Genomic DNA, 25,474 nt, shown 5'->3' on the forward strand with positions numbered 1-25,474 from the left:
TTGAGAGTCCAGACATCCAGAAAAAAAGCAGATCAGAATGACTTGCCCTGATAAAAAATTTATCCTTCTAAAGATGGAGAAACCAACGAGTGCAAAATCTATATCAGATCTCATTTTCATGAACAGGAGGGCTACTCTGGCTTCCTCAAGATGGGTCTTGCCAAACTAAACCTTATTTACATTTAAAAGGGCCAGTGAACTAGGGAATGGGGAGAATTCCACATATAAAACCAAGATTTTAGTACGGCATTTGATCACACATTTTATATCTTTGTGTAAAAGATGGAGAAAGGTGGACTAGACAAAAAGTACATTTGAATGGATTTGGAACTGGTCCAAGAGTTTGGGACAGTCATCTTACAGGTTTACTCTCAACTTGGTGCAAAGCCCCCAGTGGAGGGCCCTGTGCTCTGGATGATCAAAGCAGAGATGGAAGGCTCACCAAATGAAACGATGACACAAAGCTAAAGGATTGCTAACTGGAGATTTGGGATCCCAAACCTTGAGCACAGTAGGTAACACACTGGTCTGACAGAATTCAATGAGGGTAAATGTAATATCTGATACAGGTTAAAAAAGCAACTCTGAGGGCAGCTAGGTGGCGCAGTGAATAAAGCACCAGCCCTGGATTCAGTACCTGAGTTCAAATTTGACCTCAGACACTTAACACTTACTAGCTGTGTGACCCTGGGTCAGTCACTTAATCCTCATTGTCCCTTGCGCCCCCTCTCCCCCCAAGCAACTCTAAAGCTCTATAGAATGATGGCCACATGCTGTGACCCAGAGACTCCATTACTGGGCTTATGCCTCAAAGAAGCCATTGATAAGAAGAAAACATGCACACTGGCATATTTCTAGCAGCACTTTCCCTGAAAGCAAAGAAGAAACAAAGTAGATGTTCATCAACTGAGGAAGGCTAAACAAACTGCAATACATGAACGTAATCAAACACTACTGTACCGTAAGAAAGGATGACTATGACAAAGACAGAGAAGCACGGGCAGATCTACATGAAGTGATACAGAGAAAAGTGAGAAGAACCAGGAAACATTATTATGCACAATGGCTACCACAAAGTAAACAAAAAAGAGCAACAAGAAAATAAAAAGTGAATGTTGCCAACGTTATTCAAAACAAGCCTAGCTTGAAAGAAGAACTAGGAGAAATCACTCCCAGCAAACTCCTTTGCAGGAGAGGTCCACAAGTGCTGTGCATTGCGCATTTGTTCAGACTTTGCCAATGTAAAGATCAGTTATGCTGATTTTTTCCTTTTTGACAAGGTTGGGAAAGATAGTTAGCCAGCAGTTTGTCAGCCAGAGATCAGGAGGTTTTATGGGGAGGTAAAACTCAATGCAGTGTGGTCTTGAGATGCATTAAAAATGGCACAGGTTACAGAAAAAGGGAAGAGCTAGAGGTTTGGGAATCACAGGCTCAAGGACAATGAGCACGGCGAGGGGCCTGGAGTCCCAGGTCCCAGACATGTTCAGCCTGGAGAAGAAGACCCTGAGAGCCAGAAGAGCTACCTTTAAGTATCTGAAGGGCAATCACAGGGAAGAGAGATTAGACTTGTCCCATATGGCCCTAAAGAGCCAAGCGAGAACCAACCGAAGGAAACACACTTTGGCTCAATGTCAGGAGAAACCTTCTAACCAAGGTGATGGGCTCTCCCTCCTTGAGGTCTTCACTTGTGGCCATTACTTTCAGGAAGGGATGACAGGAGCAAGCTCCTTTTCAGTGACAGAATTCTGTGATCCTCTGTGAGGAAAGAACTTTAGGCCATTTAACTATCACTGTGCATAGAGATGGGTTGGGGGGAAAGCTGGCATGCCCAATCTTGCTTCACTGTCATGAAACTATGAAATGAAGATTTGTAACTTTGCTTCCACCATGGAACATTAACCACACACACACTTTGCATTGTGGTTACCCAGCAGCTGGCTGGCCTAGGACCAATTTAATTTATTTCTGGAAGAGGAAAGATATCTCTGGACAAAACTCGAAGAGGATTGGCACAGATAAAGAAAGACCCATGAGCAAACGAAGCTGATCTTTTTGGATACAAGGAAAAAATAACGTTCAGAGTCAGCCACAATTGAAAGGGGCTGTGTGGGTGAGCAACGAAAGCCCAACAGAGGTCTCTGATCAAAGGCAAGATGAGGAAACTTGAGGGGTGGGCACTTGACTCCCGTTCAGCTCTAAGCTTCTATAATTCTTTCCTGAATCACTGCCCTCAACTAGACACAACTCAGGCAGTGTACCTTGGGGTCACTGGGCCCACCAGCCTGAGGTGCTAATAAGAGTATCCAAATGATGCTGCTGGATAACCAGGGATTTAGAGCAACAAGAACCCACAGCTGTCCGGGGGGGGGGGGGGGGGGGCCCCCCACCCGGCAGCTTCCAAAGCTATGCCCATGTAAGTGTCCTTCTGCCTTCCAAGTCTGTGTGGCTCTAAGCCCCAACACACGAGGAGCAAGGCCAAGGGACAGGTGCTCCTGGATCAGCATCTGCACAAGCCAACAGCACAAGGGCTGTCTACAGGTGCCTGATTTGCACTCTGCTTCCACCTTATTTGACACAATAGAGTCAAGAGTGAAGTTCTTCTCTAGGGTCACTCTCCAACTCCCAAATAAGGCACCTACTATGTTGTGTTCAGTCACACATGATTCTCCATGAGAGTTTTCTTGGAGTTTTCTTGGCAAAGATATAGGAGTGGTCTGCCATTTCCCTCTCCAGCTCATTTTCAGATGAGGAAACTGAGGCAAACAGGGTTAAGTGACTTGCCCAGGGTCACCTAGCTAGGAAGTATCTGAGGCCAGATTTGAACTCAGGAAGGTGAATCTTCCTGACTCCAGGTCTGGCATTCTATCTATCTGTTTTGGCACTTTGGATGCCCCATAAAAGCAACCACCATGAAAGATGGCAAAGGCCCGGAAATTTCCCACCACAGTGGATCTTGTTGAAATCTCACTGTTATTGACAGCCCAGGTTCAATCTAATGGGGGAAATGTGGCTTTCAGTTCTGCCTCCATCCTGACTACGGAGCCCAGTCTAGTTCTGCCCACACACTTACATTTCTGAAGTCCAGTGTTCATCTGCGTGTGAGAGAGAAGCTGAAAGGACAGGTCACTTGGCCCAGGCAGACAGGCTAGCATGGCAGACCAGCATCAACATAACATGAAGCAGTCACTCACACTAGAAGAAAAGAAAACATGGTCAGGATACAAAAGGTCACAAACACCAGCAAGTACCTGGGAGAGGCCAGGCCACATCCACTCCCAGGTTGTATGCCTAGACCCCAAGACTTTCCAAATATGCAATTTAATTCGCAATATGCTGATTCAAAATTTACCTGCCATTTCTCTAACTGCAGGAGCAGTTCCAACTGCTGGCTAAAGAGACATTTCAAACAATACAGCTGTGTGCTCAAGAGTGGAACAACTGGAAAATCACTACCTGTCCACACAGTTAAGTGACAAGTCTCATTCATTCCTTGTGAAGGAGCATTATCTCCACCCCTCTCACCCATTAATAGGACCACTTGGCATTTGTGCTTCCTGTCTTCTGCCCCCAATAAAGAATGAGTTCCCAATTCAGGAACCCCTTAAGTATTTTGGATAGGGGCTCCTGATACTGCCAGAAGGATGAAAAGTTTTTTGTATTTAAGTCACAGACCAGGGCCATGTCTCATCTAATTAAGGAGATTTTCTTTCCCCCTAAAAAAAGTAGAACAAGGGGCAGCTAGGTGTCGCAGTGGATAGAGCACCGGCCTTGGAGTCAGGAGTACCTGAGTTCAAATCCGGCCTCAGACACTTAACACTTACTAACTGTGTGACCCTGGGCAAGTCATTTAACCCCAATTGCCTCACTAAAAAAAAAAAAAAAGTAGAACAAAGGTGTGTATGTGTGGGGGTACTCCCCAGCTTCAATATCCTGTCTCAAATTATCTGCAGCACAAGGGAGAATGTCAAAGCTTCATAGAAGTTGGGAAGCAGATTGTTTCCCCTAGGCCACCTCCTTACAACTTGTAATCTTTAAAGCCAAACAACTTTGAGCTAAGTGGGAGAAGGCCCAGTTATGTTAAAAAATAAGTAAATTTTTTTGACCAAACAAGAGATAGATTATATTATAAAATGCAAAATGGATGATTTTGATTATATTAAATTAAAAAATTTCTGTATAAACAGAAGCAACACATCCAAAATTAGAAGGGAGGCAGAAAGCTGGGAAACAATTTTTGAGGCCAGTACTTCTGATAAAGGCCTCATCTCTAAAATATATAGGGAACTAAATCAAATTTATAAGAATCCAAGTCATTCCCCAATTGAGAAATGGTCAAAGGATATGAACAGGCAGTTTTCTGATGAAGAAACCAAAGCTATCTATTCCCATATGAAAAAATGCTCTAAATTTCTAATGATTAGAGAGATGCAAATTAAAACAACTCTGAGGTACCACCTGACACCTATTAGATTGGCTAAAATGACAAAAAAAGAAGATAATAAATGTTGGAGAAGCTGTGGGAAAATTGGAACGCTAATTCATTGTTGGTGGAGCTGTGAACTGATCCAAGCATTCTGGAGAGCAATTTGGAATTATGCCCAAAGGGCGATAAAGCTGTGTATACCCTTTGACCCAGCAATTCCACTTTTAGGTCTTTTTCCCAAAGAAATCATGGAAAGGGGAAAGGGACCCATATGTACAAAAATATTTATAGCTGCTCTTTATGTGGTAGCAAGGAATTGGAATTTGAGGGGGTGCCCATCAATTTGGGAATGGCTGGATAAGTTGTGGTATATGAATACAATGGAATACTATTGTGCTGTAAGAAATGATGAGCAGGAGGAGTTCAGAGAAACCTGGAGGGTCTTGGGTGAGCTGATGATGAGTGAGATGAGCAGAACCAGAAGAACATTGTACACAGTATCATCAACATTGAGTGTTGACCTACTGTGATGGACTATATTCTTCTCACCAATGCAATGGCACAGAAGAGTTCCAGGGAACTCATGATAGAAGAAGATCTCCAAATCCAAGAAAAAAGAAGAAAAAAAAGAACTGTGGAGTATAGATGCTGATTGAACCATATTTTTTCTTTTGTTTTGGGTGCTGTTTTTTTTTTTTCTATTTTGAGGTTTTGCATTACTGCCCTGATTTTTTTCTCTTATAACAGGATTAATGCAGAAATAGGATTAATGTTATATGGATATATGTATGTGTGTGTATAGCTATATGTATATGTATATGTATATAGATATATAGATATAACCTATATCAGATTACCTGCTGTCTAGGGGAGGGGGGAGGGAGGGAGAAAAATCTGAAATTGTAAAGCTTGTATAAACAAAAGTTGAGAACTATCTTTACATGTAACGGAAAAAACAAAATACCTTATATGTAAAAAAAAAAATAAGTAAATTGAGTCTGGGGGTTCCCTCCTCCCACTCATCTGGCCCATATTTAAAAGGCCTTTCAGGGCAAAGAGACCTTCTGGTACTCAGAATGAGGCAACATACTTACCTCATTTGTGTCCCTGATTGTGAGTGGGATTTTCCTCACCCCTTAGTTATAAGAAATTTAATGGTAATAATTAATATATCGGGGCAGCTAGATGGAACAGTGGATAAAGCACCAGCCCTGGATTTAGGAGTACCTGAGTTCAAATCTGGCCTCAGACACTTAACACTTACTAGCTGTGTGACCCTGGGCAAGTCACTTAACCCGAATTGCTCCGCCTAAATGAATGAATGAATGATTAATATATCAACCAAAAAATTGTGATTTATTTAGATATTTTATTAGTAGATTAAGTTAATATTAGGTAAAATGGATACCAGTAGAGCTAATTCCAATCCCCTATGATTAGCCAATGTCAGATGATCATCAAGTTCTGCTAGAAACCATCTCTAGCCATCATCCTTTACCTCACAGTATTAAGTGTTTAGTAATGACAGTTTGCAGAACATGATATTGCCCGCTAACAGCAAGTGGCAAATTATAGGAAGTCTGGCTGATCAACTTATGAACTGCAAATTGCGAGAAGATTCGCAATATGATCAGCCTCCAACTAAGATGGACAAAACTGAAAGTCTACAACAACAAAAAAAAAATGCTAAGAAAAAACCATAGGCCTCTATGGAGCACCTAACTCAAAAGTCTGCCTTCAGACTCCCCCCCCCCCCAAACTGACATGGTAACATACCTATAAATTACAAGCATGAACCCCAGCCTGACTGTCATTAGCTCAAATTTCCTCCTGTAGGGGCACCCTTGGCAAAGATATAGGCTCCTAACCCACCATAGGGCAACCTGGTTCCTAATATGGAAGCAATAAGTTGGAAACGTCTTCCCTCCACAACAAAGCCAGAAAATCAGGGAAATTCCGGGGAAGTTCAAAGGTTAAAAATTATGGGGCTTTAAAGCCAGTGGCAGCTCCACCCCCCCCCAATATTTCCTAAGAAGGAGAATGAACAGCCAAAGTCACTTTGTAAAAGACTGATCAAGCTGCCCGAGTTTGAAGACTGGAACTATAAAAATGAACTAACACAGGGAAGAGAACCTTGGCTTTTTCCAGGGGGTGGGGGGGGGGAAACCGGGACGGGGACTAGAAAAACAAGAATTCTTAGTGTTCCCCTAGCAGCTCTCTGAAATAGCGATGTTCAAAATCTCTGACAGGGAAAATAAGTGAGAGCATTGATCAACAAACCAACCACATAGGGGTGAGAATTTTTCTGGCGGTAACTAGGTGGGACAGTGGATAAAGCACCGGCCCTGGATTCAGGAGGACCAGAGTTCAAATCCGGCCTCAGGCATTTGACACTTACTAGCTGTGTGACCCTGGGCAAGTCACTTAACCCCAAATGCCCCACAAAAACAAAAACACAATATTCAGTCAATTCTTAGAATGGTTAAGGATCTCAGGAGAGAGGAAATAAAGCAATAAAGTTGGTGATACTCTAGTCTCAAGCCTTATGAAGAGGGTGTTTTGATCTCCCTACAAGATGAGTGCTGTGGAAAGTAACAGCTACCCACCATAAGCTAGTATTAAGGAGAGTGCTATAATTGTTAGTGACTGCTAATGATGGGCCTAAATTCTAGGAGAAAGGTAGACATGACTTAGTACAGTGGCCTCAGGACCCACTACACCTTTAATTATTAAGGACTCAATGAGCTTCTCTTTCTGTGAGCTTTATCTACAGATGCTTACTCTATTAAAAACAAAAACATCTTAATATTATAATGAAAATGGTTTTGATCTCAAGGATCCCCCAGTTCCTCCCCCCACCAATCCCCATCCTTGGAGAACAGCCAACTGAGTAGACAGAGCTGTGGGATCAGGAAGACCTGGGTTCCAGTTCTCCCTCTACTACCAGCCATACTAGTGGTGGTGGACCAACCACCTACAAGCTCTCCTACAACTCTCTAAGACTATCCAGCACAGCCCTGAGGCTCCACACTGGGGAGTTCCCAAACCCCAAAAGTCTGGAGAAACCACCTCAGAAAGGAAACAGTAAACTTAAATCTGTCTCTTCCACAACCATTCACCTTTGGCAGACACCAGTTTGGACAAGTACAATTCTACAATAATCAGAATCCTTTAAAGTCTTTTGGCTACCACTACCTTTCACTAAGTTGGATCGGATCATTAAAGCTATTGGAACTATGAATGCAACTAAATAAGGTCTTGCAAATTCATTAGTCTTGAAGGGAGGGATTCTCAGAGGTAGAGGAGAGGAGGGATTGCATTCTACTCATGAAGGACAACCTGTACAAAGGCAATGGAGGCAGAAGATGGAATACTGTGTGTAAGGAATAACAAGGAGACAGGTTTGGATGGGCTGTAGAGTTCTTGAAAGGGAATAAATGCACGAGACTGGAAACATAGGTTAGGACCCAGTTTGAAGGGTTTTAAAAGCCAAACAAATTAAGTCGACCAGAATTGCGTTTTATGTGTTGTTAATAACAAAAAAAGGACACAGTCCCTGTTCTCAAAGACTTCACAGTCTGATGAGGGAAACAACATATAAACAACTACAAACAAATAAAAACCATACAGGATAAATGGGGTGGGTGGCCTCAGAGGGAAGGTGCTAAGATTAAAGAGGACTAGGAAAGGCCTCCTGCAGAAGGTGAGATGAAGTGTCTTTTTTTGTTTTTGTTTTTTTTAGTGAGGCAATTGGGGTTAAGTGACTTGCCCAGGGTCACACAGCTAGTAAGTGTTAAGTGTCTGAGGCCGGATTTGAACTCAGGTCCTCCTGACTCCAGGGCCGGTGCTCTATCCCCTGCGCCACCTAGCTGCCCCGAAGTGTCCTTTTTAAGATGAAAGAGGCCAGTATCACTGAACTGTGGAGTAAGGAGTCAGAAGACTGGAGAGGTATAAAAGGGTCTGCTTACACAGGAATCAAAGCCAAACAGATTTTGTATCTGATCTTGGAGGTAACAGAGTTTAGCCCACTGGAGTCCACTGAATGGAAGGCTGATACGGTGACTGGTGCATTTTATAGGAAGATCAGTTTGACAACTGAGTGAAGACGGTATGGAATACAGAAAGGCCAGCAGCTTGCTATATATAGCATTAGTTCAGGTGTGAGATGGGGACAGCCTGCACTAGGGTGATGGCAGTGACAGAGGAGAGATGGGAGTATATACTATCAACGTTATTTAAACCAGAAACAAGAGCATCTGACAACTAAGTAGATACTAAGCAAGAGAGTGAAGGGTCAAAGACCTGGGTAACTGGAAGGTTGGTAGGAATTCCCTTGACCGTAACAGGGGAATTGGGCAGAGGGAGCATTGTGGGGAAAAGACAATGCGCTGGTTTTTGGATAAGTTGAATTTAATGTGTCTACAGAACATCCAGTTTGACCAACCCAAGTAATAATAGGCAGCTGGAAATATGAGACTGGAGGTATATGTTAGATCTTAGAAGCAAGAGAAAACCACTGCAATATATTTAATAGGGAGGTGCCATGGAAGTGAGCTGTGCTTAAGGAAACTTGCTGTGTGCACTGGAGCCCAGGGACCAATGTAGAGGCTATTGTAATAGTTGAGGCAAGAGGGGATGCAGACTTGAACTAAGGTGGTGGCTGTGTGAGTAAGAATAGATGATGCTGAGACAGAATGAGCAAGAACTGGCAACTAATTAGACATGTGGGGTGAGGAGTCAGGGCTATCACAGAGGTTGCAAACTTAGGAGATTAGCAGGCTGGTGGTGACCTCTACAGAAATAGTTAGGTTCAAAAGAGAGGTGGGAATGGGGAAAGAAAAATTCTATTAGCATTTGCTGAGTTGGATTTCTGTGAGACCACTTTGAAATGTCTAAGAGGCAATAGGTGATGCAGTACTGGACCTCGGGAAAGAGAGCAGGCCTGAATACGCAGATTGTGGCAATGTCTGCCTAGGGATAATTAAAGCCAGGAAGCTAATGAGATCACGGAATGACAGAATGGAGAGATAAAAGGGTCCAAGACAGTCTTGGGGCACACACACAGTGACAGTGTAGCTATCATACCCCAGCATATTACTGATGAACCAATAGTGACTGAGAAGCAAACCAAAAGATAAAAACCCAGGGAAGAAAGAGTATGAGGGAAAAGACAGTGGTCAATATTGTCGAATGTTGCAAGGAGGTCAAGAAAGATAAAGACTGAGAAAAAGGCCACCAGATGTGGCAGGAAGATCATAGATGACTCTGGAGAAAGCAGTTTAAGGTCAGTGGAAGCCAGAGAGCAAAGGGTTGTAGAACAGACAGAAACAGGAAATGTCTGAGTATAGGCATTTCCCCAGCTGTTTGGCTGAGAAAAGGAAGAGATCCAAGATGACCACTTGAGAGGGGAGCAGGCTCTAGTTAATTGAGGTTCAGGGACATAAGGTGTGAGCACGTTTGAAGGCAGCAAGGGAGAAACCACTAGGTAGGGAGGGCCTGAAGATTAGAGAGAGAAGGAATCGCTGAGGAGAGGAGAGGCTGGAGAAGACAGGAGGGGCTGACCTCTGTGAAAGGAGAGAGTAAGGGAGGAGGAGAGAGTGAGAGATGAAATGGGAACTCCCCTAGGATGACCTCTACTTGGCTATTTTCCACAGGCAAGTTCTCCCATGAGATGGTAGGGTGCTAGAGGAAGTATGGGAGGTCTCGGTAAAGAAGTCTTGGATTTCAAGAGGGAAAGGATGGGGGGTAAAATATCATATGCTCTAACAGAGAGAAAACTGAGAAACTTATTACAACGCAGTTATAAAAATAAGAGAAAGGCTCCCCAAAAATTCCAGAAGCATTTGTTAAATGTAGGTGCCATGGTGGACACCTGAACTGCAAGGCCCTCTACTACATCTTTTCTGAACAAGGTCCTCCAGTCTCCAACATCATCTACAATTCCTTTTCACCACTGCCGGCTGTTGCCCTGAGTCTTTTTTTTTCTTTCTTTTTTTCCCATATAAATATTGTATCATTTTCCAGTTACATGTTTGTTTGTTTGGTGGGGCAATGAGGGTTAAGTGACTTGCCCAAGGTCACACAGCTAGTAAGTGTCAAGTGTGTGAGGCCGAATTTGAACTCAGGTCCTCCTGAATCCAAGGCCAGTGCTTTATTCACTGTGCCACCTAGCTGCCCCCTCCAGTTACATTTAGAGATAATTTTCAACATTTGTTTTTTATAAGATTTCTAGTTTCACATTTTTTCTCCCTCCCTCCCCCCTCCCTAAGACAGCAGGTAATCACATTAAACATTTCTGCATTAGTCATGTAATGAGAGAAGAATCAAAGCAAAAAAGGAAAAACCTCAAAAAAGAACAACAACAAAAACAATAGAAATAGTATGGTTTGATCTGCATCCAGATTCAACAGTTTTGTTTTTTTCTGGATTTGGAGAGCATTTTCCATCATGAGTCCTTTGGAACTATTTTGGACCACTGTATTGCTGAGAAGAATCAAGTCTATCACAGTTGATCAACAAACACACAATGCTGTTGATACTGTGTACAATGTTCTCTTGGTTCTGCTCATCTCACTCGGCATCAACTCATGCAAGTCCTTCCAGGTTTCTCTGAAATCTGCCTGCTCATTGTTTCTTTTTTTTTCTTTTTCTTTTTTTGGTGAGGCAATTGGGGTTAAGTGATTTGCCCAGGATCACACAGCTAGTAAGTGTTAAGTGTCTAAGGTCAGATTTGAACTCAGGTCTTCCTGAATCCAGGGTCGGTGCTCTATCCACTGCACCACCTAAGCTGCCCCTTGCACAATAGTATTCCATGACATTCATATACCACAACTTGTTCAGCCATTCCCCAATTGATGGGCAACCCCTCAATTTCCAATTCCTTGCCACCACAAAAAGAGCAGCTAGAAATATTTTTGTACATGTGGGTCCTTTTTCCCTTTTCTATGATCTCCTTGGGGAAAAGACCTAGTAGTGGTATCACTGCCTGAGTCCTTTTTTCCAGCACTCAGGGAAGATATCCAACTGCCCCCCTAAGCTCACTGGTATTTTGGTAGGTCACAATTGGATAGAGCTGAGTAGCAGAAATAGGGATGGCAGTCTCCCTGAGGCAAGGTCGGGCTGGCTTTATTTAGCTCGGATCTCAGTGCAGAACAGTAGGTTATGAAGGAAGGGTGGGTGCGGATGGCTGGGGCTGTGATCCTGACACCTGTGAATGAGCAGAAGAAAACCAACAGCTTCTGGCCACCTCCACCCCAAAGAGGAGGGACACATGGGCTTTCTAGCACTATGAAGCATCCCTCTGGAGCGAGGCCTGGAAGATGAGCACAGGCCTTTCAGTAAAAATCCCAAGCCACCCACACATTCGATTACCGTCTGGCTTTCCCTTGAACTTAAATTCCAACATGATTTTGCAGCTGATACGTCCAGATGCACAACTGTACCTAGAAACCAACACTCCCACGACCCGGACCCTAGCTCCTGGCTATTTAAGGGCAGTCACGTGTCCAGGAAGTGAGGACAGCAGAAAACAATGAGAAAAAAGCCAAAGACATCCTTGGCAGGCCCAGTGCTAGGGCCCTTGGGCTGGCTAGCTTTCCAGTCCCTGCTAGAGGGCAGCTGTCTCCCTAGGAGATTCACTCTGCCACATCAGCTCAAAGTATCACAGGTTCAGAGGTGAAAGGGGCAATCAAGCCCAGCCTCCTCATTTTTACAAATGAAGAAACTGAGGCCCACAGAGGTTAAATGACTTGTCCAAGGGCATACAAAGTACTGACAAAGCCAGGATTTAAGCCCAGTGCCTTCTGTTTCGAATCTACTGTGTTTTCCTGTGCCTCCTGAGTTCTTTGCCAGTTCTTTCCATCATTCCTTGCACTGACGGAAATGTGAAATTCTGAGGATTAGCTATCTTTTCGAAACCCCTCCCCCAACTCAGCTCTTCCAAAGGCACAAAAATCGTGAGCAGCATTCACTTTTGAATTAAAACTGTTGTTTATGGATTTTAATTAAAAAATGAAATTGGGGGCGGTGGCATCTGAGACCCCAGGTAAAGAGGCAAAATGTTATGTACCCTCTGTTATTTATGACTCCAATTTATAAAAGCACTCAACAGTGAAAATCCTGAGGGCATATGCATCTCAAGAGAATGTGATTAAAACTAATTGTGAGATTGCATTAATTAAAAGACTCATTATCATTATCCTTGGTAAAGTTTCCTCTTCCAAAGGCTCTTTTTGATGCCGCCCCTCCATCACTCCAAAAGAGTTTGTATTTTTTTTTCCTTTTGCCTCTAAAGCTACTGCCCAGATTTCAGGAGGGGCCCAGATAGGAACCCAAAAAAGTGACAAAGAAGTAGTGACACAGAGATCCTATTAGTAGCCATGTAATCTAATGAAGTCAAAGACAGAAAACAAGGTTCTCTATGCTCCAAAATATTCATAGCAGCACTTTTTTGTGGTAGTAAAGGACTAGAAATGAGTGGATGCCCATTGGATGGGGAATGGCTAAACAAACTGTAGCACAGGGAATATCACTGTGCCTCAAGAAATAAAGCATGAGGGGCCAGGGCGGCTAGGTGGTGCAGTGGATAAAGCACCGGCCTTGGATTCAGGAGTACCTGAGTTCAAATCCGGCCTCAGACACTTGACTTACTAGCTCTGTGACCCTGGGCAAGTCACTTAACCCCCATTGCCCAGAAAAAAAATTTAAAAAATAAAGCATATGGGGCAGCTAGGTGGTGCAGTGGATAGAGCACCGGCCCTGGAGTCAGGAGGATCTGAGTTCAGATCTGACCTCAGACGCTTGACACTTACTAGCTGTGTGACCCTGGGCAAGTCACCTAACCTCCGTTGCCCCACAAGAAGAAGAAGAAATAAAGCACGAGGGATTCCAAGAAACGCTGGGTTAAGAAGACCAGGAAAACAACAGACACAATGACTGCAACAGCACAGATGAAAAGATGCTTGCTTCCTTTCTTTGGAGAGGTCAGCAGAGGAAAGGGAGGAGACTGATGGGTGTGGATTATTGGATAGGCTGTCAAATAAAGGGGTTCTTAAAACCTTAGTTACAAGGAAGTCTTGTGAGATTGGGGAGGAATTTATTTAGAAATAAATTTATGTAAAAAACAAAAGCCATAATTTTTTTTTTTAGTGAGGTAACGGGTTAAGTGACTTGCCCAAGGTCACACAGCTAGTAAGTGTCAAGTGTCTGAGGCCTGATTTGAACTCAGGTACTCCTGACTCCAGGGCTAGTGCTCTATCCACTGCGCCACCTAGCTGCCCCAAAAGCCGTAAATTTGAAAAGTCTGTAGAGTGATTGAAGACTTTACACCCAGCTAGTAGGATTCTTTCATTTTTATAGTAAGGTTTCCAATGGGAACTCCCATGCACTGACAGAGCAGGATGCAAACAAAAATGAATCCCACACCAACTGGAGAGGTAGACTATCTTAGCAAGTAAGCAAAGGTCATTGTCATTCACTCAATCCAAATTCCTTTAGTTATTCCTCAGAAGCACTTGGCTCCATATTCAATTTAGTGGAATCACTCTCCAAGTTCAAAGGGAGTCCTGGGGGATGAATAGCTATCCCTGAGACAGTTCACCCCAGTTCTGTTCACCCCTCCCCCCCCTTTTCTAAGAGTCCACCTAGAACAAATCTGCAGGCTTCACTTTCCCCACTGGCACACACTCTCCTTCAGTGTCCTATTTACTAGCAGTGGAAAGGAAATTCACAATGGCTCCCTCCCCTTCAGTTCTGTCCTCTACACGTGAGGTGGCTAAACTAGACAGTCTCATGATTTCATGACCTATATGGTAAGCTGCTTAATGACGTGGCCTGGTGTCATCCAAGTCTTGTACTGCCCCGCCTTTCTCCCCAGCCAGCACGTAGAATAAGGCGACATATTCAGTACAGGAATGACAATTATCTGTGGCCTTTATCTTCATTTTGGCCACTGTTCCCATCCCTGAAGAATACAAACACCTGGGGCAGGATTCTGCAAACTGGTTTGAACAACTTACCCATAAGATATTGGGCCCAGGGGCAGACACAGGCCAGGAGTAAAGGGAAACATTTTTGCACTATTCTGTCAGCTTCACGTGGCTTCTCTCTTCTTAATCCCTGCTAAATGGAAATCATTTATGTTTCTGAAAATGCAAAAATGCCCCATGCTTTGTGGGTTTCAGGGACCTCTAATTTTTCATTATCCTCTGTAATGAGCTTGCCTTCCCAAAGCCCTTTCAGGAAGGGAGTCAGGGCTGAAGGCTGGCTTACTGACCACTGGCTTTAGGAAGACCAGCTGACCACAGAAAGAAAAAGACTTATTCATGAATTCAAGTCAAGCTGTTGGACTCCAGGAGAACTCTGCTCACAGGATACCATGGCACTGTGCCCAGCAAGACATAATGGAAGAAAACAACAACAAAAAGAGAGTAGAAGGAATTTAACTTCCTCCAGATTAGGCACAAAGGCTGAATTTTTACCACCTTTGGCAATTTCTTTGAACACTTGTGCTGATTCAGAGTATTTCAAATTGCTTATTTAGGTGAAATGGAACACAACAAACAAGGGGCAAATTATCCAGGCCTTTGATCTTCCAAGGTCAGACCCCCAACCCAACACTCCATCATTTAGAAATTCCTGGCAAAAGGACTGAGGCACCTGAAAAGAGTAACCCCGAATGTAGAAGAGGGAACTGAGGCAAAGGGTCATCTCGGAGAACAATTTCAAAATGGAAGAGTTTTGAGGGAGGGGAAGCCTGAAAGTGATGGAAGGCTGGACCCAAAACAGGCCAGGCTATGCCACATGCCTAAAAGAGGGCTTGTTGGCCCTGAAGAGATCAGCCTAAATGCCATTGCCAACAGGTGAGTCCAATCTAGCCAAGCAAGCCCTCATGGCGATGAAGTGAAGTGGCAAAGGTGCCATGGAAGGAGAAAATGGAACCATCCAAAAGCTGTTTGCCCATGAAACCAGGTTCTAGAGCCCATTTATCCCCTAGTGACTTTGCCTCCTCTGAGCCTGCTTCCTCAAGTGTCAAGTGAGGGGCAAAAGAAGGGGTATGAGGTGCCTTCCAGATGCTCTTTCATGCTGGCTAATGTTCTCCTTAGTCCCCATACCCCTTGTGGAAAGATGCACAGAGGCTCACCTACCTCCTGGGTGTCTAGCATTGAGACAGGCCAGGTGACAGCCCTCAAATCTTAAGCCTGACACTGCCGGGGAAAGTCACAGCCCCTATGGCCTTTAGTATCCTCATCTATAAAAGGAGGGTGTTGGGCTGGGTATAAATCTCTAGGGAAGGGTCCCCCTCCAGTTCTGAATCTATGATGACTGTATACACAAATGCTGCACAAATAGAGATTCACAAAGGGAGGAAATAACGGACAAACTCACAGACATCTCTACTTATGTCTTTTTAAAAGCTGAACTTGGGGCAGCTAGGTGGTGCAGTGGATAAAGCACCAGCCCTGGATTCAGGAGGACCTGAGTTCAGATCCGGCCTCAGAAACTTGACACTTACTAGCTGTGTGACTCTGGGCAAGTCACTTAATCCCAATTGCCTCACAAAAAGAAAAAAGAAAAGAACAAAAAGCTGAATTAACTTTAATTCTCAGTTTTACCTATATGGTTATTTAAGGAAAACTTTTTAAAATTCCTTATTAAAAACAATTTAAAGGGGGCAGCTAGATGGCGCAGTGGTTAAAGCACCGACCCTGGATTCAGGAGTACCTGAGTTCAAATCCGGCCTCAGACACTTGACACTTACTAGCTGTGTGACTCTGGGCAAGTCACTTAACCCCCATTGCCTAAAAAAAAAAAAAACAATTTAAAATTTTAAAATAATATGCAAGATGACAATTTACTATTTAATATGAACAATTTATGATTCCAAAAGGGAAATAATTCACTTTTGGCTAATTTAGAATTAGCTCACTGTAGTATAACTAAAGGGTCCAGATGAACACAAGCACTATTTCTTCAATGTAGACATAGATTAGGTGGCACAGTGGATAAAGCACTGGCCCTGGATTCAGGAGGATCTGAGTTCAAATCCAGCCTCAGACACTTGACACTGACTAGCTGTGTGACCTTGGGCAAGTCACTTAAACCCAACTACCCCACAAAAAAACCAAAAAGCCCTAAAACTCAATGTCTTCTGATTTAGACATGAAAGGTGATACCATAAATAAATTAGGAGAGGAAGGAATAGTTTACCTCTCAGAGATTTGTGGAAAGGAGAACAGTTTATGACCAAACAAACGATAGTGAATATTAAAAAATACAAAATGGATAATTTTGATAACATTAAATTAAAATGTTTTTTGTACAAAGAGAAGCAATGCAGCCAAAATTAGAAGGGAGGCAGAAAGCTGGGAAATATTTTTAATAGCCAGTATTTCTGATAAAGGCCTCATTTCTAAAATATATAGGGAACTAAATCAAATTTATAAGAATCCAAGTCATTCCCTAATTGAGAAATGGTCCAATGATATGAACAGGCAGTTTTCTGATGAAGAAATCAAAGCTACCAACTGCCATATGAAAAAATGCTCTAAATCACTATTGATTAGAGAAATGCAAATTAAAACAACTCTGAGGTACCACCTCACACCTATCAGATTAGTTAACATGACAAAAAAAGAAAAATAATGTTGAAGAAACTGTGGAAAAATTGGAACACCAATGCATTGTTGGTGGAGCTGTGAACTGATCCAACCATTCTGGAGAGCAATTTGGAACTATGCCCAAAGGGCTATAAAGCTGTGCATACCCTCTGACCCAGCAATACCACTATTAGGTCTGTATCCCAAAGAGATCATAAAAAAGGGAAAAGGACCCACATGTACAAAAATATTTCTAGCTGCTCTTTTTGTGGTGGCAAGGAATTGGAAATTGAGGGGTTGCCCATCAATTGGGGAATGGCTGAACAAGTTGTGGTATGTGAATGTAATGGAATACTATTGTGCTCTAAGAAACAATGAGCAAGCAGATTTCAGAGAAACTGGAAGGACTTACATGAACTGATGCTGAGTGAGATGAGCAGAACCAGGAGAACATTATACACAGTATCAACAACATTGTGGTTTGATCAACTGTGACAGACTTGATTCTTCTCAGCAATACAATGGTCCAAGATAGTTCCAAAGGACTCATGATGGAAAATGCTCTCCAAATCCAGAAAAAAAAGCAACTATGGAATCTAGATGCAGATTGAACCTTACTATTTCTATTTTTTTTTTCTTTTTTGCTGATTCTTCTCTCTTTGACTAATGCAGAAATATGTTTTATGTGACTGTACATATATAACCTATATCAGCTTACTTGCTGTCTTGGGGAGGAGAGAAAGGAGGGAGGGAGAAAAATTTTAAACTAAAAATCTTATAAAAACAAATGTTGAAAACTACATGGAGGGGCAGCTAGGTGGCACAGTGGATAAAGCACTGGCCCTGGATTCAGGAGGATCTGAGTTCAAATCCGGCCTCAGATACTTGACACTTACTAGTTGTGTGACCCTGGGCAAGTCACTTAACCCCCACTGCCCTGCCAAAAAAAAAAAAAGAAAGAAAGAAAGAAAAAAAAAAGAATGAAAACTACATGGAACTAGAAAATAATACTTTTATAGGGAAAAAAACCAAACTCAATGTCTTCAATTCAATCCCATGCCAGGCTCTTTCATACCCATTATTCCACAAGAAATAAATGCTTATTGACTGACTGTCCCAAAGTGTCCCAAACCCTGTGACCTAAGTAGGGTGAGGAAGGTCACCCCTCTTTTAGAAATGAGGAATCTAAGGCCCAAAGAGAATAAATAAATAACTTGCCCCAAGCAGCACAGCTGGTAAAAGGCATAGCTAATTCTAGTCCCTGGATTCCTTCACTAGTCCCCTGCTCCTCTGACCATACCACGCTGACCTTCATACCAGCTACTCCAGACGGAGCATTAAAAGCATTCAGTTCCAACAAAAGATCCATGAACAAAGCTTTAGATGGTGCCAGTGGCAGCGTATGGATCTGGGGCACTTGCCTGCCCCAGATGCACAGCCCAGGGCCCTGCTTCCTCTACCTGCCACTCTGGAACTGCTTCTTAACAAGGCAAATTGACAGCTCTAAGCACACTAAGGCGCCATTAGGAATATGACTGCAGGACTCAAGTTCACAGAAAGAGTAAGCTTCAAATGCAAGTACTTGGTTGGATTGCTGCATCATATGAAAGTGGCATTACTTCCCAAGAGGAAATTCTGTCAGAAAATAAAACAAATAATTAGGAGAACAGTTACTCTCTTATCCTCAGCCACAAAGCTCTCCCACCCCCATCCTTGATGGCCAAAGAAAGTAGTGGCCCCTGACTATCTCTGAATTAAAACCCACCTCTTAAACTCCAATATATACAATTCCTAAGACAGCTTTCTCCAGGGAGGCTTGAATAGTCAATCTTCTAGTAGATGAGAACCATAAAAATTGGAAAAGGGCTAAATGTTGAACACTTGGTGAGAGGCTGAATGAAAGAAAGAATGGTAGAGTAATGTAAAAGAAATGAAGATGGTATATAGGAGGGGCAGAAAGCTATGTGGAAAGGCTTTTCTAGAATGGTGAGATGTAAGAACAATCGATCTGGAGTCAGAAGACTTTGGTTTAAACTGTAACTCTGCTCAAGGCCCGGTGAATTTGAGTAAATCACTTTACCTCCCCAGGCTTCAGCTTCCTCTCCGGTAAAATGAGTCTGGACTAAATTATCTCTAAGAACCCTTTCAGCTCTAAACCCTAAAATCCAAATAATCAAAACCACACCCACAATAACAAAAACAAAAAGGGGGAGGGAATCTGTACTCAGCAAGATTTTGGGGGGAGGGGGGCTCAGGGCAATGAGGGTTAAATGACTTGCCCAGGGTCACACAGCTAGTGTTGTGTCTGAGGCCGGATCTGAACTCAGGTCCTCCTGAATCCAAAGCTGGTGCTTTATCCACTGCGCCACCTAGCTGCCCCCCAAGATTTGGGGGGGGGGCAATGGGGGTTAAGTGACTTGCCCAGGGTCACACAGCTAGTAAGTGTCAAGTGTCCGAGGCTAGATTTGAACTCAGGTACTCCTGAATCCAGGGCTGGTGCTTTATCCACTGTGCTATCTAGCTGCCCCCCCCCCCAAGATTTTTTAAAATTACAGAAAACAGGTCTCAGAGGCTAAACAAGCTATTATAGACATTTTATGCACAGAAATTAATTTTCTAAAGTACACAGGTGGGGGTAGCTAGGTGGTGCAGTGGATAAAGCACCAGCTCTAGATTCAGGAGGACCTGAGTTCAAATCCAGCCTCAGACACTTGACACTTACTAGCTGTGTGACCCTGGGCAAGTCACTTAACCCTCATTACCCTGCCCTCCCCCAAATTTAAAGTACACAGGTGGTATATGTTAAACCCACCCCCATCCCTGGGTCGGTGTACAGTTAGAATGTAACCTTCTTAGACTTAGGTCTCCATGAACACCACCTGGAATAGCTGTATGAAGCCCTCTGGCAATTGAAACATCTGATAAAGATGTGGAACTGACAGCAAATCCAATCTAAGCAGGCCCTTGAGTAAGACAACAGGGCTTCCTCCACTGGCCTTCCCAAAATTCACCACAGTGCTGCACCAGGACACTAGGTCTTATGAGAGAAACCCCAAAGCTCCACGGGTTGTGCCAGATGCCTAAAGCTAAGGCTTTGAGACTGCTAACCCCAAAGAGTTCTGCATGCTATGCTGTGAGCCAGTTAAGGGGAAAAACCCACAAACCACTGCAGCTAGCGGACAAGATATAGAAACAGGAGCAGCTTCGAGGAGACCAAAAAGTCCAGCCAGGAGAACTCTCTTCACACTTTGGATGCTGGACAATAAACGTACTGGAGAACAGATTAGCATAGTATATATGCTTCACACAAAGCTCTCCCCAAACTGGAGGATCCCCAAGCCACAAAAAAAACAAACCAAGTCAAAGTATTTTAAAAGGAGCTACACACCCTGGCGTCTTTCAAACCTCACAATCGTTCAGTCTTCTGATTCATTGATTTGCTGAGAAATTCCCAAACGTCTGGTATTGTTACTCACCAGAAACTGATATTAACTGAAACCAAGTCAAGTACGAGTCCACGAAATATAAACTACTTAGAGAAAATGACTCAACCCAAAGCAAGTCTCGCACTGAGGCAGAGGAAAGGGCCCAAGCCCCTCATAAATGTCTCAAAGTAACATTACTTTTGCCTGAAACCCTCCTCAAAGGATTGGTTCATGATGCCCAGCTCTCCCACAGAGCCAACCACAAGAGCACCAGGAGCTTTCATGCTGTTCTACATGTGAAGTGCATGTCCCAATCTGGATCCACATCTTCTTTCTAGACAGACTCTACATCATTCTCTCTCCTACACTTTACAATGCAGCCAAAGGGATCTTCTTGCTGTCCCCGAACCAAGGCATTCCAGCTCCCATATGCATGCCTTTGCAACATGATCACGGAATGCTAGCCCTTCTCTGGAAAACCCCAAATGCCTTCAAGGCTCAGTCCAGGCCCTACCTCCAACAGGAAGACTTTCCTGATACACCCAAGTGTCAGGTCAAGAAGCATTTATTCAGCACTCACTACGGGCCAAGCCTGTGCTTTCCCCACAAAAATTCTCTCCTATGGCATTGATTATTTTTTAAAGTGAGGCAATTGGGGTTAAGTGACTTGCCCAGGGTCACACAGCTAGTAAGTGTTAAGTGTCTGAGGCCAGATTTGAACTCAGGTACTCCTGACTCCAGGGCTTGTGCTCTATCCACTGCACCACGTAGCCGCCCCTATGGCATTGATTTTTATGTGTACATGCTGTTTCCTTCTAGTAGAATGTAAACACAACCTGAGGATAGGGCTGTTTCCACATCAGCATAGTGCCAACAGGCTTGCTGAACTGAATTCTACTGTAGTTATCCTGGGTTTTCCCCAGTGTCCCCTCTACTAATACCTGTGACTACCCCCTCTATAAATCATGGTTCCTTTCTCCCACTCACCTCATTTAAACCAACACCAAATAAAACGGGCATTTCCGAAACATGTAGCAAAATAAAAGAGGACTGTACATGAAACTTCAGGTCTCTTTATGTGGGGCTTGCTTTTGTTTATAAACATATGTAACTTCCTGTGTGACCCTGGGCAAGTCACTTAACCCCAATTGCCTCACAAAATATGTGTGTGTGTGTGTGTCTGTGTAATTTTTTTTTTTTAGTGAGGCAATTGGGGTTAAGTGACTTGCCCAGGGTCACACAGCTAGTAAGTGTCCGAGGCCAGATTTGAACTCAGGTCCTCCTGATTCCAGGGCCGGTGCTCTATCCACTGCACCACCTAGCTGACCCTGTGTGTAACTTTTAACTTGCCTGTGCCTCTTTCTGGCCTTGCTTCTGCACATTTTTAAAGAGATGCTTCAACAACCCAGTGGCCACTACTATAAAGATTATCAAGGGGGGCAGCTAGGTGGTGCAGTGGATAGAGCACTGGCCCTGGATTTAGGAGGACCTGAGTTCAAACCCAGCCTCAGACACTTGACACTAGCTGTGTGACCCTGGGCTTAACCCCAATTGCCTCACCAAAAAAAAAAATTATCAAGGGTTTTATTGTGTGTGTGTGTGTGTTTGTTTTATAAACTAAGAGACTGAGACAGAAGAGTTAAGTGATACACAAAGGACAGACACTACACCAGGGGCAACAGGGGAATCAGGAGTCAGTTTTCCATTCCTCCCCTGCCACCTCAATCTCCATTTCAGGTTTTTGCCCTTTCACAAGCCAAGATTGTGTTTACAAACCTTTTGGGTGGCTCCCATTCCTAATTCTAGTCAGATAACAAAATAAATTGAAGAGGTTAAATATAAGCAGACCACCATCTCAAGGAGAACTCGGTGCTGTTAGCAGCTTGCTCCCTGTCTACTGCAGGTCCTCAATCTAACAGGATTATTGCCTCCAAAAATACCATTTTGGAACCTGTAGCTCCAATGGGGTTGACAAGAAATATGTACTTAATATCATATTCTACCATCAATCGAACCAAGCGTTCTTTTTTCTTTTTATGAAAATTTAAAATCTAACTTGAAGACCAAAGTGCACCTTAACAATGACTATGATCTTACAATAGGCCCAAATGTGTTCTGAAAGACACCAGCCCCACTTTGTGCCACTGGTCCAAGGATGTGATCTCAGAGCACAAAAGGCCATTCAGAATGCTGCTTCCCAACAGATTTCCTTGAAGATACAATTCTACACAGCTCTGCAAGGGAAAGGCAGTGCATCTTCATTGTGAGATAGATTTTTACATTGCTTCTGACCTCTTGTCTAAATGAAGCCTGGGAAAAAATAATAACTACAGTGGAGGGAGAGGGTGAAATGCATCAGTCTGGTTATTAAAATCCATCAAGTTCATACTTCAGCCTCGATATAACTACTGCCAACAAAACTGACTTGCAAGTAATTATCACTGCTATCTGCAATAAAAGTTAATTGGACATAATTGAACTAACGCCCTAATCAAAGGAAAGCTGCGACTGGCAGTGAGCCGGCTCTCCCGGCTCCTGTACCAGGCAAATGAAACTGCTAATGATAATTTGTGGACAAACACAAAATTGCTCTCGTGGTCTCCCCTACTGCAAATCACTCAACGATTCCAGCTAATGCCCAGCATGTCGGGCCAAGAGAAAGTCATTAAAGGAGTGCTCCCTTAGCTAAAGAGGCTACTTTTAACAATAACCAAGACCATTACGAGCTCAGGACTCTTGAGAACTGGGAAGCTGCACTGGGTACTTTCAATTGGGCACCCTTGACCCAACCCCCAAGCTTTGAATTACAATAGATTTATAACTCCCTCTTCTCCTCAAGCCTCCCTCTGACACAATTGAAAAACAAAACCACCACCCAGTTTTTAGAAGTCATATTGTTTTGAGCTAGAAAGCTCTTTTATTGATCAATCATCTATGAGAATCATGGGTAATCTCTATTTGGGCCAAGTGACTTGCATCTCCGGATCTTTTGGGTTTCAATGGTGAGCCCTTCTCCTCTCTGGTGGCTCTGTCAGAGAAAATTCCTGCTGATCCACTTCTTTACCGTCAATTACATATAAAAACAGTGTCCTTTCCCTCAGGATTTAATATGAAATTTCTGTTTTCCAACTGCGGCCCCTCCATAAGCAGAACCCTTCTCGGAATGCTTTTAAACATATAAAGTAAAATGTGTAGGATGACACAGAAAATCCATTCTGCTGAAATACAGCCATCAAAGTGCTTCCCATCCAAGCTCAATGATCCTCTTCAGAGGGTCCAGCCCCTGCAGAAGGCTCAAGGGTGGCAGGCTAAGAATCCCTGTGGCATTTCCAAATCTAAGAAGCTGGTGCTCCTGCTTTACAGAAAGGAGACAAAACTCTTGCTCTCTTACCTTCTTTTCCAAAGCCAATGTGCAGTCAGGAAGGACATTCAAATCCATCAGACTGGCTCTTGGCCATAACGTCACCTAAAGGGAGTCATATATGCTCATTTGCGTCTCCTCCAGACCAGTTTGAACTCTGCCCTGACAAAAATGGCAGCCAGAATCCAGCCTTCCTTCAGCACCTTCAGCTCATGTCCTTCCTCTGTGACCCAGTGTTGAGAAGAAAAGGAGAGCATTCCCGTTCTTTGTATACTTGCAGGCTATTGTATTAAGCTGTGCCTTCACTGTACTTTTTTCCAGGCTAATTAATCAGGGTTTTTTGGGGGGGTTTTCCTCTGGCCTCTTCAGGGCTGGACCAGATCTGCCTCCAGCCAAATGGTTGCATACATCACATGGCTCCCCTTGCTTACACAATCTAGAGCCCAGACATCTTGTCAAAGAGCCCTTCTGGAAGAAACGAAGAGGACAAGTCGTCACCAGTTTTAGCTCCACACACTGGAACAGCTTGTAACTAGGTGATTGATAAAAACGGCAATGAAGCTCTAATTAATGCCTGCCCCCCTCCCCCCAGCTCAACTCTGGCACTCACACCTTTAATGAAAAGCAACTTATCAACTTGTTCTGACGAGCTGGATGCTCTAATTCAAAAAGCCAGCTCTTAAAGCAACCCTGCAATATAGTAATGCATACCTGTGCACACAGGAAAACAACCAAGACAGATATCAAGTGTAATCCTTTTTTTTTTGGGGGGGGGGGAGGTTCGGCAGTGGGGCAACAAGAGTTAAGTCACTTGCCCAGGGTCACACAGCTAGTAGTACCAAGTGTCTGAGGCTGGATTTGAACTCAGGTACTCCTGAATCCAGGGCTAGTGCTTTATCCACTGTGCCACCCAGCTGTCCCTATGAAATGCAATTCTGACTCAGACAGGGCAGCTTTTTTCCAGTGCAGATGAGCCTGATGGGTTATGTGGAACTGACTCAAGTCGGAATGGCTTTTGAGGGCATTAGCCCTGGAGATTCAACACTGACATACAACCCCCTCTAAGGTAGCAGCAAGCTCTCACCTCTATATAGACAAAAGCGTAATCTCCCCAAAACGTTTCCACAAAGGAAGAGGCTGATTGATGTATCTCCATTTGGACACTTGTTTTTAAAAAGCCTACCCTGAATGCTCACTGCTCTGACCTAATTTTGATACAGACTGCAGAAATAGGCCAAGAAGATCTTCTCTCCAAGGGAGAGGTTCCTTTTGACAGCTCTGTGAAAATGTTCTAACACAGCATCATGCTCAGGGTGCACCATACCTCACAGGATTGGGAAAAGCACTTTATGTGAATTTATAACAATGTCTGGCCAGGTGCAGGTTTGGACCATCTGCTAACTTATCCCCTCTGGTAGGTTTCTGTTGTGGGCAGGACATTCTAAGACAATCTTTCTTTCTTTTTTTTTTTTAAGTGAGGCAATTAGGGTTATGTGACTTGCCCAGGGTCACACAGCTAGTAAGTAAGTTAAGTGTCTGAGGCTGGATTTGAACTCAGGTACTCCTGACTCCCGGGCCGGTGCTCTATCCACTGAGCCATCTAGCTGCCCCTGAGACAATCTTTCTTAAATACCATAACTAGAATCTGGTCAGCTACAAAATCACAGAC

The 25,474-nt window shown here is 43.5% G+C and overlaps 1 protein-coding gene across 1 annotated transcript in view; it reads right to left on the reverse strand.

The window, feature by feature from the left end:
• FAM222B (family with sequence similarity 222 member B) overlaps positions 1 to 25,474 on the reverse strand; it is a 68,515-nt gene that overhangs the window by 9,895 nt on the left and 33,146 nt on the right. Inside the window, 1 exon segment of the mRNA XM_044004610.1 lies at positions 3,071 to 3,192. Coding sequence (XP_043860545.1) covers positions 3,071 to 3,152 — 82 coding nt within the window. The 5' untranslated portion in view covers positions 3,153 to 3,192.

The sequence above is a fragment of the Dromiciops gliroides genome, chromosome 4 (assembly GCF_019393635.1).
Source record: "Dromiciops gliroides isolate mDroGli1 chromosome 4, mDroGli1.pri, whole genome shotgun sequence".
NCBI lineage: Eukaryota > Metazoa > Chordata > Mammalia > Microbiotheria > Microbiotheriidae > Dromiciops > Dromiciops gliroides.